General features: G+C 39.6%; 1 protein-coding gene across 1 annotated transcript in view; it reads left to right on the forward strand.

Moving 5' to 3' along the window:
- LOC102822611 (chromosome unknown open reading frame, human CXorf30) overlaps positions 1–19,061 on the forward strand; it is a 170,223-nt gene that overhangs the window by 100,391 nt on the left and 50,771 nt on the right. Inside the window, exon 17 of the mRNA XM_006870158.1 lies at positions 12,042–12,201. Coding sequence (XP_006870220.1) covers positions 12,042–12,201 — 160 coding nt within the window. The remainder of the gene's footprint in view (positions 1–12,041; positions 12,202–19,061) is intronic.

Below are 19,061 nucleotides of genomic sequence, written 5' to 3' on the forward strand. Positions count from 1 at the left end.
ACCCTTTTCTCATATACAAGGTAGCTTCAAAAATGCTACTATTTTTTCATTTAAAATTTCCACTGACTTTCTCTATGCCCCTCATATTCTCTATGGAACAAGTACCATGACTTCTGCATGGTCTGCGCACTTAGGGTTGCCATGAGTTTGAATCCAGTTGACAGCAACAGAAAGCAACAACAATAGAAGGAGGAACAATAGACGTTGTAGTTTGTAGGGCACTAGATAAAGTGTATTTAATCTAAGGAAAGGAAAGAGAAAAAAAATTTGATTGCTGCAGAGGGACAAAACACAGGAGTCTTCAAAAAGTGTATGGAAAATGCATATCATGAAAAAAAGCTTCATTGATTTCAATTTTTATATGTGTATCAAAATAAACTAGTATTAATTTGTTATAACATGTCTGAACAAGATCTAGTTTGAGGCATTAAAAAGAATAAGATATCAGTTTGTAAAGAACCACTATCAGAGCAACATGAATTCTGTTAGAATTAAAGCAAGAACAAAAATCAAATTTATGGACAAGCTCAAGTGGAAGAACAGTGAAATCATTGAGACATTATGAAAAGTTCATGGGGACAATGTCCCACTGAAATCAGCAGTTTGTAAATTGATAACTTATTTCAAGATGGGATGAGATGACGTTGAAGATGAAGCCCCCAATGGCAGACCATCCCCATCAATCTGAGAATAACAGTTAATCTTGTCTGTGCCCTAAATGAAGAGAACCACCAATTAACAAGAAAAAATAGCCAACACTATAGACATTTCAACTGATTCAGTTTACACAATTCTGACTGAAAAATGAAAGTTGAACCAACTTTCTGCTCTATGGGTGCCCAAACTGTTATGCTCAGATCAGTTATAGACAAGAGCAGAGCTTTCAATGGGAATTTTAAACAAGTGGGAAAACGATCCTGAAGCATTTCTTGCAAGAGTTTTAACAGGAGATGAAACAAACATATCTTTCCCAATATGATCCCTAAGAAAAAGCACAATCAAAGCAATGATTACCAAGAGGAGGAAGTGGTCCAGTAAAAGTAAAAGTGGACTAGTCAAGAGTTAAGATCATGTCAATAATTTTTTTGGAATGATAAGGTCCCTATGGGTCAGTACTGACTCGATGGCACCTAACCACAACAAGGCATTTTGCTTGTGAGAGCTTTCTGAGGGACCAAAGAATGATAACATTTGCTTGTTATGAGAGTGGTTTGAGAAAGTTAACGAAAACTTTCGTAGAAAAAAGCCCAGGAAAGTATCCAAGAGTTAGTCTTAACCATGACAATGCTCCTGCTCATCAGTTTCATCAAGCAAGGGCAAGTTTGGGAGAGTTTCAATAGGAAATTAATAGATATCCACCTTACAGTTCTGGTTTGGCTCCTTCGGACTTATTTTTGTTTCCTTATCTTAAAAAGTGAATTATCAGGTCCACCTCAAAGGACTCAGTAACCTTCAAATCTGGTGGTGGTGGTAGTGTGCAGTGGAGTTGTTTCCAACTCGTAGCAACCCTGTATGGAGTTTCCAAGGCTGTAAAACTTTACAGGAGAAGAAAGCCTCATTTTTCTTCCATGGAACGGCTGGTAGTTTCAAACTGCTGACCTTGAGGTTAGCAGCCCGATTTGTAACCACTATGCTACCAGAACTCTGATGTGGTGCTGTGGATTAATGCGCCAGACTGCAAAGCCATTTGAACTGCAAGGTTGGTAGTTCAAGCTCACTGGATGCTCCTCAGAAACCCTATACAGGGTCGCTATGGGTCGGAACTGACTCAATGGCTCTTCACAACAACAACAATCTTAAAAAGAGGAATAGTCATTAACAACCTGTGATATACAGTTGCTACAACCTTGTTTGCCGAAAGTGAAAAGGACTTAAAATAAGGCTGCAACCTCTAGTGTGGATTGCACCTCAGTGTAAAGAAAACAAAAATCCAAACAACTGAAACAATAAATACCACCATGATAAGTTGAGAAAAGACTGAAGTTGTTTAATGCTTCATGTTACTTAAATCCACAATTAGCAGTCATGGAAACAGCAGGCAAATCTGCTGCACAAGACCTCTTTAAAGTGTTACAGAGCAAAGCTGTCAGTTTCAGGACTAAGGTGTGCCTGAGCCAAGCGATGGAATTATCAATTGACTCAAAGTCATGTGAAAGTTGGATAATGAATAAGGAAAACTTTAAAAGAGTACATGTATTTGAGTTATGGTATTGGTGAAGAATATTAAAAGTGCCATGGACTGCCAGAAGAACAAATAAATATATGTTAAAAGAAGTACAAACTGAGTGTTCCTTAGAAGCCAGAATGGTGAGACTTTGTCTCTCATACTTAGGACATGTTATCAGGAAGCATCACTCCCTGGAGAAGGACATCATGCTTGGTAAAGTGGAGGGTCAGTCAAAAAGAGGAAGACCCCTAACTAGAAGGACTGACACATTGGCAGCAGTAATGGCTCAAGCGTAACAACTGTGGAAATCATGCAGGACGTGGCAGTGTTTTGTTTTGTTGTGCATAAGGTTGCTGTGAGTTGGATCCAACTCAACAGCACCTAACAACAACAATCACAACAGGCAGACTCCCTATGAAGTAGAGTGGGAAGAGAAGATATCAAACTGAGAGTGGAGCAGACATCAAGAAAAGCGTATTGGCAAATTAGTCCCATGCTAAATTAAATGTATCACTTTCAGTAACAATTATGAGGCATACAAAAGGCAAGAAAAAATAACATGCTCTCAAAGGAAAAAAAGCAATCATCAAACCCAAACAGTAACTTGACACATTTGTTGAAACTGTCTGAAAGGATGCTTAAAATAACTGACCAACCATCCATCCGCTCCTTGGAAACTGTCTCAGGGTCACTATGAGTCAGAACAGGCTCCGTGGCACGTAATAATACAAGGAGCCTTGGTAGTGCATAGGGTTAAGCAATGGACTACTAATCACAAGGTCGGCAGTTCAAAACCCATCAGCCACTCCTTGGGAAAAAGATGAGGCTCTCCACTCGTAGAGATTCACAGGCTCAGAAACCCTAAGGACCAGTTCTACCCTCTTATGAAGCATCCCTATGAGTTAGAATCGACCCAGTAGCAGTGTATTTGTGACTAATATGGCTAAACTTTGACTGGAAAAGAGAAACGCAATGAAAGATTAGATGAGTCATTTCAGCAGAGAGAAGTTATATGAGAAAAGTTTGAAGAGATATAAGTGGTGACAACTAGAACACATCTAAGTTATTTTTTAGAAGCTTAATGTAATTTTGTAGACTTAGCTTTTCTTTTCTTTTTTAATTCTTAGACTCCGATAAGCTACGAGATATTCTAAGTCATACCTTTTTGCCTACCTGATACATGTTAAAAAAACACAGTTTCTATATTATACTATGTAAACATGAAATCTTTCAGTATGTTTGTTTTTGTATGAATAAAAATAATATCAACTCCAATTCCAGCATAGCTATCACATTGTCAGTAAGGTTAATTAAAATTTTCTATCACTTGAAACCTTCTATTAGAAAGTTAGAGCTAAAAATATATATATATTGAAACAAATATGTTGGATAAGAGGAGTTTAAAATGAACATAGAAATGCATCTGTCAAATATAATCAGCGATTTATCTAATATGTCAAAAATCCAATTACACCTGAACTGGAATTGTTTTCTATTTTTTAAAAAGCTAATCCCTGTGTATATTTAAGTTTAAAAGTAAAATCAAATGGATACAAGTTGTCATGGTGTCCATGAGTAGGAAATAAGTACACAAATTAAATTTTCTACAGTCACCAGTTCTGTGGGCAAGTCAAAATTTCATCTTACAGAAAGGATTAGATTTACATTTTTTTCCTTTACTTTATAGGAGGAAAATGATGAATTTTTTTAAATGAAAACATCCATTCTAGGGTTTTCTTATTTTGACTAAGCACAAGCACTCAATACCTTCTATTACTTATGTGTACATTTATATTCATTTTATTTATTTATACCACACATTCTTTTTTGCTGTGATTTATTTTTTGTGAATTCTAGGAGCTGTAATGTTTTCAATTGGTCATGTACTGGGTCCCCTGTCCCCTTGATAGGACCAGGAAGAGCCATTCATCTGACGAATGCTATTCATCTTATCAAATGTAAGGTCAATGAAGGAAGGGAAAGACAAATGGCAACATACTCACCTTGTAAACAAGCACTCAGTTTCTCGGTCTATTAGCAAAGGCTCTCTCTGCACATGATACTGGTTTTGTGGGGGAGCGGAAGGGGAAGAAGCCAACCACTAAAGGTCAAAAACTACACAATTCCACTTATAAAACATTCTTGAAATGACCAAATAATGGAAATGGAGAAATGAAAAATAGTTGCAATCATTCAGAGAGAGGAGTGGAGTGAGTAGTGAATGTAGTTGTTACAGGTCAACAGGAGGAATCCTTGTGATGGAATGCCTCTATATCTTGACGATATTGATGTAAATATTTTGGTTGTGATATTGTGTCATAGTTTCATAATATGTTACCATTGAAAATAACTGGGTAAAGGGTACAAGGCATTCATTTCTTTTACCTGCATGCAAATCTACAATGAGCTCTGATATTTTGATGTTGGGAAGAGTTAAATTATATGAAAATAAGAGATAAAGGATAAAGAAATATATTATGTTTGACATTTGTAATACCCTAATTTTTAAAAGATAAAAGATGCATGATTTAATGCTAATTGTTGTTGTTAAGTGCTGTAGAGTTGGTTCTGACTCATAGCAACCCTGCATAGGGTTTCTGAAAAGTGGCTGGTGAGTTTGAACCACCGACCTTGTGCTTCAAACCAACCTCCTGACCTAAACTAGAACTCTGTTAATTTGACTCTGGCAAGGAGTCCTCCAAAAGGTCGATTTGAATCATAAGATCAGCTATTCAAATTCACCAGCCATTTCTTGGAAACTCTATATGGGGTCTCTATGTGTCGCGACCGACTCCATGTCACTTATCAACAAGTTTAGCTGAGTCTGCTGTACAAAATTTCTTTAAAATGTTTAAGAGCAAAGCTGTCATTTTGAGGATGAGGTGCGCCTGACCCAAGTCATGATATCTTTAGTCGCCTCATGTGTATGTAAAAGTTGGGCAATGAATAAGGAAGACCACAGAAGAACCCACACATTTGAACTGTGCTGTTGCAGAAGAACATTAGAAGTACCATGAACTGCCAGAAGAACAAACAAATGTGTTGGAAGAAGTACAGCCAGGATGTGCCTTAGAAGTCAGGATGGTGAGACTTCATCTCACTTACTTAGGTCATGTTCTCAAGAAGGAACCATCCTTGGAGAAGGACCTCATGCTTAGTAAAGTGGAGCATCAGCAAAGAAGAGAGAGATCTCCAGTGCGATGGATTGGCACAGTGACAGTAGCAATGGGCTCAAGTGCAACGATTGTGAGGTTGACGCAGGACCGGGCAGTGTTCCATTCTGTTGTGCATGGAATCGCTATGAGTTGGAACCAACTTGATTGTACCTAACAAGTTTAAGATTTGGAACAGAGATATTTAAAATGGCCATGCTTTGTCTTTATGACAGATTATTACCATGTCTCATAATGTTGATTTTAGTTAACATAAGAAATGTAATTTGATAATCAAAAAATAATTTAAACAACAACATTTTTGGAATGTTATTGTTGAATGCCATTGAGTCCATTCCGACTCATACTGATGTACCACAGAATGAAATACTGCCTGGTCCTGTGCCCTCTTCACAATCATTATATGGTTTAACAATCAAGTTAAATGTTGCTATATGCGTAGTGGTTACGAATCGGGCTGCGAACCTTAAGGTCAGCAGTTCGAAACTACCAGCTGCTCCGCGGGAGAAAGATCAGGCTTTCTACTCCCGTAAAGATTTACACCCTCGGAAACCCTGTACAGGGTCGCTATGGGTCGGAACCGACTCGACGGCACTTAACAACAACAACAACATATCCAGTTTAGGAGCTCTGGTAGCGTAGTGGTTACGAATCGGGCTGCAAACCTCAAGGTCAGCAGTTCGAAACTACCAGCTGTCCCATGGAAGAAAGATAAGGCTTTCTGCTCCCGTAAAGATTTATAGCCTTGGAAACCCTGTGCAGGGTCACTATGAGTCGGAACCGACTCCACGACACATAACCATATCCAATTTGATGACAGCTACCTACAACAATTTATGAATTGGAAAATATTTTCAGGAATTCATTTCATGATGTATGTTGTTGCCTGAGATAAAGCCCATTCAGGTTTCCAGATTATTATTCTGAAAGCTTATTAAATTCCGTCAACAACTGAACAAGGTTGCACATTTTTAAAAATAAAAAATAACCTTTCTATTTTGTCCAATGACCTGTATTCCACCCAAATGCGCTCATATTGCAATCATATAGATTTGTAATTATGATTTATTTATAGCATGAAGCAGGTAGAGTTCCTGCCTAGTCAGTGAAGTTCTTGATTTTATTGTAAAACAAAAATCAACAGCTCTTGTTATGCAAAGATGCCTAACTGCCTGCTCTTCAGAAAAGCTCTATTATCTGAAATTTAGACCTACTTATATCATTACCCTGTACAGGGTCGCTATGGGTCGGAACCGACTCGACGGCACTTAACAACAACAACAAAAATATCATTACAATATGAAGAGAACAGTCATTGAACATATTAAAAATAGCTTACAAGGACCTAGGTTTATATAATGGAACCCAAGGCACAGTGCATTTTTCCTTTTTTGTTATTTTCTGCAATTTACTTAGCTTCTAAAGTACCAGTAAATTTTGTGACAGGGAGAGGACTAATATATATTTGGGTTGTTAGAGAATATCAGGTATTTTCTGGAGGTAGATTGGTGGATGTTGTTATATATTGAATTGAAGTCCTAACCTCTGGTGCATAACTTGTTTGGAAACAGGATCTTTGAAGATGTTATCTGTCAAGTCAACAGAGGTTATATAGGAGTAGGGTGGTTCCTAATGCCATTTAAGTGTTGTTGTTGTTAAGTACCCTCTAGTAGGTTCCTCCTCATAGTGACCCTGTATAGAGTTTCCAAGGAGCAGCTGGTGAGCTTGCACCGATGACCTTGCAGTTCAAATGGCTTTGCAGTCTGCTGCATTAAGCCACAGTACCACACCAGCACTCCATTAAGTGGTGGTTTTCTTTTTGAAGAGGAGGGAAAAGCTCAGAGACACACAGGGAGAAGGCAGCCATGTGCCGATGCATGTACAAGCCAAAGAATGCCAAGAAATGCATATGGCTAGGAGTCCCTGGGAGACCTGGTGTGGCACTGCAGGATAATGCATTGGACTGCAAGGTCAGTTTGAGCCTCAAGGTCGAGGGTTCAAACTCCCCAGCTGCTCCTCGGAAACCCTATGCTATAAGTCTGAACCAACTCAGTGGCACTTAACAACAATAACAACAGTCTCTGGGTGGCACAAATGGTTAAATACGTGATTGCGAGCTGAAAGATTAACAGTTGGAACCTTGGGAAAAAAGCCAGGCAATCTGCTTCTGAAAGCAATAAAAACCCTATAGAGCACAGTTCTCAGAAACACACGAGGATACCTGAACTGAAATCCACTGAACAGCAACTGATTTGTTTTTTATCAGAAACCTGGAGAGGCAAGAAAGCATCTTCTCTTAGCATCTTCAAAGTGAACATGGCCCTGCTGATAGCCTGAATTTGGACTACTAGACTCCAGAATTGTGCCACAATACATTTCTGTTGTTTAAAGCCACCCACAATTCATGGCAATTTGTGGTATTTTGCTACTGCAGCCCTAGGAAATGAATACAGATTCATAGATGGGTGGATAGAGAGAAAGGGAGACAAAAATTTCCCCTTTTTTGTGGAATATTGTTTTCCTTTAGTAAAATTTGCTCTAGTATATTTTAATTCACTACAGTGAATTAAAAGGAGCACTGGTAGCATAGTGGTTACGAATCGGGCTGCAAGTCGCAAGGTCAGCAGTTTGAAACTACCAGCTGTTCCTCAGAACCGACTCCACGGCACATAACAACAACAACAGTGAATTAAAATCAGGCCACACTACTAGTGACATTCAGCACTTTCTCTCTTCCTAACTTTCAACTGATATTTTTCCCTCTTCTTTCACTAAGCACAAAGAGGAAAATCAATCAAATGATCTGGTCCTTCTACTGCATCTGTTGTTGTTGTTATGTGCCGTGGAGTCGGATCCAGCTAGTAGCGACCCTGTACAGGGTTTCCAAGGCTTTAAATCTTTACAGGAGCAAAATGCCTCGTCTTTCTCCCACGGAACAGCTGGTAGTTTCGAACTGCTGACCTTGCGGTTCACAGCCCTATTCGTAATCACTGTGCTACCAGAGATCCTTACTACATCTACCAACCTAATATTATCTGCATCCATATGCTCTGCCTTCCCACCTGTTATCAGCAGCAAAACCCTCTATGCTTTTATAGTCAGGCATCCAATAGTTTATTAAATCCCATACCTACTCCCCTATATGATTTTTTTCAGAAACTCTCCTCCCTGCCTTGTTCATAATAAAATAGTTTATCTTTATTGGATGATTTCTATTAGCATAAATGTACATTAATAGCTCTCAGTTTTCAATGGCATGCCTCCCTTATCCCTGCCTGCTACCATTCATATGTCTCATATGTTGCTGTTGTTTGTTGTTATGTGCCGTGGAGTCGGTTTCGACTCATAGCGACCCTGTACAGGGTTTCCGAGGCCGTAAATCTTTATGGGAGCAGAAAACCTCATCTTTCTTCCTCAGAACAGCTGGTAGTTTCGAACTGCTGACCTTGTGGTTCCCAGCCCAATTCGTAACCACTACGCTACCAGAGCTCCTTATGTCTCATATGTTGTTGTTGTTGTTAAGTGCCGTCGAGTCGGGTCCGACCCATAGCGACCCTGTACAGGGTTTCCGAGGGTGTAAATCTTTCCGGGTTGTCTATATTATTGTCTTCATTTTTTAATCCCATTTTCTGTTTTTAATAGGATTTTATTGTGTTTTAGGTGAAAGTTTACACAGCAAATGATGTCCCCTCTTTAATGATTTTCATGTAGATTATTTCATGCCATTGATTATAGTTTTTGCAATATGTCAGCATTTTCATTCTGTTTATTCTGTTTGCCTCCATCTAGCTTCCCTTCCCCTCCTTGCCTTCTCATCTCTGCTTTTGAGTAAATGTTGACTATATGGTCTCATATAGTTCATTGTTTAAGGGAACACATTACTATCACTGACACTATTTATTTTTTAGGCCAATCTATTATTTGATTGAAAAGGACCTGCATAAGTAGCTTTAAATCCATGTTCAAAGGTTATCTTAGGGCAATAGTCTCAGGGGTTCCTCTAGTCTCTCTCTAATATCTATCTAGTCCAGAAGGGCTGGTCTTTTAAATAAATTTTGAGTTTTATTCTACATGGTTCTTCCATTCTACCAGGAACTTTCTATGGTGTTCCTGATCAGAACAGTCAGTAGTATCCAAGCAGTTCTTCTGGTCTTCGGTTAGAAGAAGCTGGGGTTAGTGTGGGTTATTACACTTGTGGTTTATTTTCTTCTTTGTGTCTTTGGTTTCCTTCATGCTCCTTTGCTCCATATAAATAGAGACAGTAGTTGTAACACAGATGGTCACTCACAAGCATTTAGGATCCCAGGCACTACTCAACAAACTAGAATATAGATCAATTGACTAAGTTGTACTATATCTGAGTCTGGTCCCAACCAAGCCTTTTAACCCAGTAAACTAATGGCATGAGTTGGTTTGATATGATAAGGAAACCTCTGTAAGTATGCCCCTTATGTGGTTTGTTATACATGGAGGAACTTCAAAAAGTTCATGGAAAAATGGAATTAAAAGATAGTAGAATTTTTCTATGAATTCTTTGAAATCTCCTTGTATATATGGATGTATACGCAGAACACTCAAACATGAATATAAATATATATACATGTATGTACATTTACTTGAATATGCCTTTGTATGTATGTATCTATCTATCTATCTATCTATCTATATATATATATATATATATATGCATCCAGATCACCTATGTAACCACACGTTTCACATGTTTTGTGGTTGTCTTAATTGTTGCAAAACTGTACTCATATGTTATACATTTTTTGAAATTGCCCTTTTTCCTTGTGCACGTCATAGTGTATTTACCTTGGTCAAGTTGTGCTGACTTCACACATATTTGGTCTTGTATTTCCCATCAACAAAAAAATAACAAATGTCTATTATCTATAAAGTTATTACCCTTCCCTAACCCTCACCTCTCCAGCAATTATCAGAACTTTGCTTTCTGGGTGTATATCTAGTCTTGACTTTTCATAATAATTGTTATTTTTAAGTGCCATTGAGTCAGTTCTGTAGGGTTTCTGAGGAGCAGATGGTGGGTTTGAACTACTAACCTCATGGTTAACTGTCCAGTGCTTATCCTACAGCACCACACCAGGATAGCATTCTAGTGCTTATCCAACAGTGCAATTCCAGGACTCTTAGAGAAGGGTTGTTGTTGTTTTAAGTGCGGTCAAGCCAGTTCCAACTCATACTGATGTTGTATAAAGTTTCTGAGGAGCAGCTGGTGGGTTTGAACCACCAGCCTTGTGGTTCAAATTGACCTTGCAGAGCAGTGCTTATTCTATAGTGGGCAACACTGTCTTCAGAACCGTGTTAGACCCATATGAAGGAAATGTCAAGAAATAGTAGCGTCACATTTTATAATTTTTGTTGAATGAATTTTCTATGATTTTGTAACAATACTTTTTGATTTATTCTTATATCTTCCAAATCCTGACTAATATGCTGTTAAGTGCCATTGAGTCAGTTCCGACTCGTAGTGACCCTTTTATAGCGACCCTTTTATAGAAACAGTTGGGTTTGAACTGCTGACATTGTGGTTTGCAGTCCAGTGCTGATCCTATAGTGCTATGCCATATTCCTTCATGAATGTCTTTGTGGTTTCTTAATGGGTGTTCTGCTCAAGAGTCACCTTCTCAGAGAGGTCTTCCTGGGCTCCTCTGTATTAAAAATGTGGATTCCTGGGTGGATCCTAGACTGAAAAAAATCAAACCCTCTGACGTTGGGGCTCTTCAGGCTCCCAATCTGACTAGCCTCTTGGGTAATTTTTATGACGAAGTAAATGCTGAAAAGTCTGGTTCTTCAAAACACAAAAAATGATATCAGTTGTTTTGTCTTCTGGTTGTCACAACAGGGACACGTGGGTCCATTTCTTTCACAAATAAGCCTTTATTAATTATCCTCAAAGATAAGTTAAATAATGAAACAGTTTTTACTGGAAGAGATTTGGGGGCTGCAAGCAGAAACCTGGACCTGTTATGGTCTGGGGTTGTTGTTGTTGTTAAGTGCCATAGAGTCGGTTCCGACCCATAGCGACCCTGTACAGGGTTTCCAAGGGTGTAAATCCTCACGGGAGTAGAAAGCCTCATCTTTCTCCCGCGGAGCGGCTGGTAGTTTCGAACCGCTGACCTTAAGGTTCGCAGCCCAATTCGTAACCACTGCGCTACCAGAGCTCCAGAGTAAAAGGGTCAAAATCCTGTACTTCTCTCCTTTTTAAAATGTGTAAGACTTGAAAAGACTCATATGTTTTATGACTCTATCTCGCTGGAAAAGTCCTCTCATTCCATTCAACGGTCATTCAGATCTTTTTGGTGCAAATGGTGTAAAACTCACTGGTTCAAACCCACTTGAACTCACCTAAGAAGAAAAGTCTGCCTGTCTGCTGTCAAAACAGTCACAACCTTTCTGGACACTTGGGATTGCAATGAATCAGATTTGGTTTGGTTTTGAATTTTTCAGTCTCTTTAAGAGAAACTTGTTGCCTCAGGATAAAATACTTTTTTTTTTTTTAACATAGTTGATGACATTTGAGATAAAATAATGAAGTGAATTGTGTTTTTATAATTTAATATACTATAGATATGATTTTGAAAAACTGATAATCACTAAAGAAAGTGGTTATTTTATATTGCTAAAATTATGTTTTACAAATACTTTCCACCTTAAAATATATTGTATTTTAACAGGAATTTTATTACTTCCTCGAGGAATTTTTGAAATTCCAGTGCAATTTATCCCCACCTCTATGAAACTATATAAAACAATGGTCATTATCCAAATGCTCAGAACAAATGGAAAATATTGGCCTGTTGACAATTTTGATGAATTGGATACAGAGACAAAAAGGTAACAATTAAATAAGGGAGAGTATTCTTATATACCTTATGCATATAAAATTTAAAGTTCATGATGTTATACTCTTTAAAGTGTTGGAATGTTTAGGAAAATATATGTTATATGAGCATAATATATATCATTGCTGATTTGAAGTTCAAAGTGATGGGACAGTATCAATCAGTAGACTGAATCAGAGTGGGAGGTAGGCAAAGGGATTTCTTTCTTTTTGACTGAAGATAGGGACTACTTAGATAAAACAATAATACTCAGGAAGCAATCTGAAGCAAGTTGTCTGGACAGGTAGTCTCCATCCTTTCTAATAATTCTGTCAGAAATCAGTTTTGATGTAAGGCAAATACTTCAATTTCTTTTTATTTCGGTTTTCTTTATTATTACCTTCTATTATCTGATTTTTATAAAGCCAATCTTTGAAAATCTGTGAATGAATATTTGAGAATGAAAACATCAGAAAATTATATATTACTAACAATAAGATATACCAGAAACAGCCCCCAACACACATAAAAAACAAACAAACAGAAAAACAGACTGTTGTGAATTGGGTCATCCTAACTCGAATAAGTCTAACATGATCTGTGTGTAGGACTTGTAATTCTGATGATCACTGAATGATGGCACTGTCCCAGGTGAATGTGACATTCTGCTGGAACACTGCCATGACTAAGGGATGCATACTTGCATCCGTTTTGCTTAACTATAATTTGAACAAATGCTAATAATGGTGCAAGATTTAAATGTTTTCTCTGCTGTCATATTTCATTAAATAATAGTCTAGAAATTCTAACTTTGTCTTATATGTGCATATTTCCTCCCCACATTTAAAAAAAATCTTTGCCTGTGGGCCCAGTGGTATCCATTCTGAAATACTTTTCACTATTCTAGCAGTCAGGACTGGCTACGTGTGTAAGTTACAGTACAAAGTGAAAATGAATGGTCTGCTATTCAAAAATTAATATAAAGGTGGTGGTAAGCTCATTGCCATCAAGTTGAAGACTTGCTGCATCTTTCTCCCTAGGAGCAGCTGGTGGGTTCCAACTGCCAACCTTTTGGTTGGCAGTTAAGTGCTTAACCACTGTACCACCAGAATGCCTTTAAGGCAGTGATCATAGTTGTAGTGCATTAAAAAAGCACAGGGCCCTCCTAAGTGGAGGATCTTATGTGGTTGCACAGGACACATGCTTATGAAGCTTGTTTGCCTACAATGCCTTATAGCTCTGAAAAATAAAAGTTGGCTTTCAACAATGATCAGATCCATTTCTTTAGGATTGCTGTCATCTTGATGGTATATGGTGAACCTAGACATTTGGATAAATGCTTTCTTTCTATTAAGTGCATATCCCCAAAACAAATTCGACATCACCTTTTTTTTTTTTTAATGTTTTATTGTGAATTATGTGATAGTTTACATCAGAGAACATTAGCTTTACATTCATTCTGCCGTATATCTTTTCATTGCCATGGTTACAATCCCCTCCATGCATCATCAACCAACCAAAGGTTATATATACCTTGCAAGCCTGTCCCCCGGTCATCAGCACACAGCCCCTCTCCCTCTCCAGGTCTAAAGTCTCCAGCCATTCCATCTCTCCACCTCACCGTCTCTGCCTCTATCTCTGGCATCACTGCTTCTCTGAGTAGGGTCGCCTTCTTCGCTCTTCTCCCTTGATGGTCCCAGAGACCTCCGCTCCTAGACTGCAAAGTCAATCACTCCCCTCCTTTTGCTACAAAACATCTACCTTTACATTTCAACCCTCACAATCAGTCTTAATAACAATTATTCACTATTGTATCACAAGAGACCTATTCGCATCTCCTTTCATCAGCCCCGCCCAGACAGATTGGATACTACTCAGTGAAGATTCTACCTTCCTCCACACCCTCTGGATCTAGATTCCCTCTTGAAAGCTTGTAAGCCAGTCACTTCTTGTCTTTGTACCCCCCCCCCCACACACACACTTTGGGTAGCCAATGTCCAAGTTGCCCATCCCTGTCCACTCTGTGTATGGAGGGGGTGGGAAAGATCCTCACTGTAAAGATTTGTTCCCTCTTTTGAGCTACTGCATCCATAGGTGTAGGACAAGTTCATCAAATTGTATCAGATTATTTGTTTTTTCCTCTTCTTTCTTCTTCTAGTTGAGCTCTGATCATCCAGTCATTGAAGCCAGGTCAAGTGGGTATTATCTGCAAGTGTGGGTGTTCTTGTGCATATGCCCTCTCTTCTTATTAGCTGGACGTTTCACTCTCCACTCTAGCACTCGGTGGCTATGTCACTGACTCTAGGCCCAAGAGTCCACAGGTCTTGCCACAATGCTGGCCGACCAGGTCTCCACCCGGGTTCATAAGAGTCTATTGAACGTTGTAGGGCTTAGCTCACAGCCTCATGGCTGTTTTTCCCTCACTTCCCCTTACTGGTGATGAATGTGATCACCAATCAGAGTGTGTATTCCTATTGAGTCTTAGTCTTGGAAGGGGTTTGCCCTGAGGGGACCTGATCACTTACCTTTATGTATCATGGGCGAGCAACTTGCTTACTCTTGTAGTAATCAGTCAGACTGCCTATATTGTTTTGTATTTTTCCTGTTGGTCTTTCTTTCAAGAAAGAGCTTCTGTTCTTCTAGCAGCTCCAGGCTGGTCTGCTTGTCCTTTCAAGTGGAAATTTCCCCTCAGAAGATTCTGGATGCAGTTCAGGATTCCACCTATGGTCTTACGTAATGTAGAGGCTTCCCAGGAAGCCTCCTTCACTGGGCACGTTGTAGCCCCATTTTAGATATTCCAATCTATTATAACAGATGACGGACTTACAAGCTTTCCATGGTAATATTTCTGGTTATTCTTTTCTCTCCCCCTCAAGTGTCTATTTTATAATGATATGCAAGGGAAACCAAGATTCAAAAGACAGCCAAGCATCTTAACATTATTTCCCCCCTTTTGCGCATTCCAACCATGTCTCAATCCTGTATCCCAGAGCCCTGTTGTTCCAAGGATGTGCATACATCATTATTTACCTCTGTCACACTTATCCCATGTAAACCTGCCTAATTGTTTTCCCATCCGCTTTTTTCTTCCATTACCTTCCCCTTTCTTATACATTGTCCCCCTCCCTAGCACCCAAACTCTCCTGTGTCTATTCCATACCCTGTGCTCCAAATTCCCCTCCCTCCCTTCACCCCGCCCCCCACATCCCAGTAGCCAGCAAAGACCCCCCCCCCTTTAGTATGGGTTCTTTTTCTTAGTCTTTTACAGTAGTGGTCCTATGTAGTATTTCTCCTTTTGTGACTGACAAATTTCACTCAACATAATGTCCTCAAAGTTCATTCATGTTATGTGGTGGCTTGCTTTGTTATTCTTCAAGGTAGCATAATATATTCCATTGTGTGTATGTGCCACAGTTTGTTTATCCATTCTTCAGTTGATGGGCACTTAGGCTGTCTCCATCTTTTTGCTATTGTAAATAGTGTTGCTATGAACATTGGTGTGCATATATCTACTTGCATTATGACTCTTATTTCTTGTGGGTAAATACCTAGTAGAAGAATTGCTGGATCATAAGGTACTTCTATTTTCAACCTTCTGAGAAAGCACCATATTGCATTCCCGACATCAACTTTTGAAGTTATGCACCAACCACTAAAACCAGTAAGGATAAAATAGAAGAATTCTATCAACTTCTTCAATCTGAAATTGATCAAATATGCAATCAAGATATATTGATCATTACTAGTAATTGGAATGCAAAGGTCGGGAGCAAAGAGGAAGATCAGTATTTGGAAAATATGGCCTTGGTGATAGAAATAATGCTGGAGAATGCATGATAGAATTCTGCAAAACCAATGATCTGTTTATTTCAAATACCTTCTTTAGACAGCCTTAGAGACGACTAAACACATGTACCTCACTAGATGGAATACATAGAAATCAAATTGACTACATCTGTGAAAGAGAAGATGGAAAATCTCCATATCATCAGTGAAAACAAGGCCAGGAGCAGACTGTGGAACAGACCATTAATTACTGATATGCAAATTCAAACTGAAGCTGAAGAAAATGAAAACAAGTCCATGAAAGCCAAAATATGACCTTGAACATATCCCAACTGAATTTAGAGATCATCTGAAGAACAGATTTGATACAATAAAGACTGAAGACCAGAACAGTTGTGGGATAACATCAAGAACATCATACATGAAGAAAGAATAAAAGTCATGGAGAAGACAAGAAAGAAGGAAAAGGTCAAAATGGATGTCAGAAGAGACACTGAAACTTGCTTTCCAGTGTAGAGATGCTAAAGCAAATGGAAGAAATGAGGAGGTCCAAGAGCTGAATATGGAGCTCTGGTAGCGTATTGGTTACGAATCGGGCTGCGAGCCGCAAGGTCAGAAGTTCAAAACTACCAGCGTTTCCGTGGAAGAAAGATGAGGCGATCTGCTCCTGTAAAGATTTACAGCCTCAGAAACCCTGTGTAGGGTTGCTATGAGTCGGAACCAACTCCAAAGCACATAACAACAACAAGAGCTGAATAGAAAATTTCCAAGATCAGATCGAGAAGATAAAGCCAAATATTACAACAAAATGTGTAAAGATCTGGAATCAAAAAACCAAAAAGAAAAACACGCTCAGCATTTCTCAAGCTGGAGGAACTGAAGAAAAAAATCAAGCCTTGACATTCAATTTTTTTTTTTTTTTTTTAAAGTCTTGTTGTGAATTAGTGGCAGTTTACATGGGAGAACATTAGTTTTACATTCATCTTATCGTATATTGTTTCATTGCCATAGTTACAATCCCCTCCACGCATCACCAATCAACGAAACAGTGCATCCCATAAGCCTGCTTCCTCCCACCCTCACGTCCCCACCCCCGTTCATCAGCACACAGTTCCTCTTCCTCCCTGGGTCCTGAGTCCCCAATCTCTCCACGTCATCATCTCTGCCTCCATCTCAGGGATCGATGCCTCTCTGGGTAGGGTTCTGCTCTCCACTATTCTCCCTTCATGGTTCCAGGAACCTCCGCTCCCTGCTTTCAAAGTCAGTCACTCCCCTCTTTGCCACAAAATGGCCACCTTTACATTTACAACCTTCACAATCAGTCCTGTAACAATTGCATCACAAGAGACCTATCCACATTTCCTTTAATCAGTCCTGCCTAGACATATTGGATACTACTCAGTGGAGAGTCTACCTTCTCCACGCCCTCTGGATCTAGGTTCCCTCTTGAAAGCTTGTAAGCCAGTCACTTCTTGCCTTTGTAGCCCTCTCCCCCCAGCCCCCAATTTTGAATAGTCAACGTCCAAGTTGCCCATCCCTGTCTACTCTGTGTATGGAGGGGGTGGGAATGATCCCTTCTGCAAAAATTTGTTCCCTCTTTTGAGCCACGGCATCCATAGGTGTAGGTCAAGTTCATGTAATTATGTCAGGTTATTCCTTTTTTCCCTCTTCTTTCTTCTAGTTGAGCTCTGATCACCCAGTCATTGAGGCTAGGTCAAATGGGTATTATCTGCATGTGTGGGTGCTCTTGTGGATATGCCCTCTCTTCAGTCCTCCATGGCTATGTCACTGACTCTGGGCCCAAGAGTCCCCAGGTCTTGCCACACTGCTGGCCAACCAGGTCTCCACTTGGGTTCACAGGAGTCTATTGACCATTGTAATGCTTAACTCGCAGCCTTATAGCTATTTTTCCCTCACTTCCCCTTGTCGGTGGCAAACGTGGTCACCCATCAGAGCATGTATTCCCATTGAGTCTTAGTCTTGGAAGGGGGTTTACTCTGAGGGGACCCGACCCCTAGCCTTGATGTCTCCTGTGTGGGCAATTTGCTTATTCTTGTAGAAAGTGGTCGGTTTGTTTTGTGTTTTTCCTGTCAGTCTTTGTTTCAAGAGGTATCTTCTGTTTTTCTAGCTGCTCCAAGCTGGTCTACCTGTCCTCTCAGGGGGATATTTCCCACCTCTGAAGATTCTGGATGCTGTTCAGGATTCCACCTATAGTCTTATGTAATACAGAGGTTCCACAGGCAGCCTCCTTCACTGGGCACATTGTGTCCCCATTTTAGGTATTCCAATCAGTTATAGGCAGAAGACAGACTTACAAGCTTTCTGTGGTGATATTTCTGGCTTTTCCTTTCCCTCCCCTTCCAGTGTCTATTTTATAATGTAATGCAAGGAATATCAAGATTCAGTAGACCGCCAAGCATCTTAACATTATTTCCCCCTTTTCCCCATTCCAACCATGTTTCACTCTGTGTACCCCCTCGCCCTGTTGTTCCAAGGTTGTGTATACATTATTATTTACCTCTGTCCCACTTAGCCCATGCGAACCTGCCTACTTGTTCTCCCCTCTGCTTTGTTCCTCCATTCCCCTCTCTCCTTTTCTGTATTGTCCCCCTCCCCAGCACCCTAACTAACCTGTGTCTATTCCCTGCCCTGTGTTCTACCTTTCTGTCCCTCCCCTCACCCCACCCCCTACATCCCAGCAATCAGCAAAGAATCCCCCCACCCCCCTTTAGTATGGGTTCTTTTTTTTAGTCTTTTACAATAGTGGGCCTATGCAGTATTTATCTTTTTGTGACTGACTAATTTCACTCAACATAATGCCCTCAAGGTTCATCCATGTTAACTAGTGGTTTGCAGCTTCCTTGTTATTCTTCAAGGTAGCATAGTATTCCATTGTGTGTATGTGCTGCAGTTTGTTTATCCATTCTTTAATCGATAGGCACTTTGGCTGTCTCCATCTTTTTGCTATTGTAAATAGTGCTGCTATGAACATTGGTGTGCATATATCTTCTCGTGTTGTGGCTCGTTTTTCTTGTGGGTAAATACCAAGTAGAGGAATTTCTGGATCATATGGTATTTCTATTTTCA

This window comes from Chrysochloris asiatica, unplaced genomic scaffold, assembly GCF_000296735.1.
Source record: "Chrysochloris asiatica unplaced genomic scaffold, ChrAsi1.0 scaffold00139, whole genome shotgun sequence".
NCBI classification, from domain to species: Eukaryota; Metazoa; Chordata; class Mammalia; order Afrosoricida; family Chrysochloridae; genus Chrysochloris; species Chrysochloris asiatica.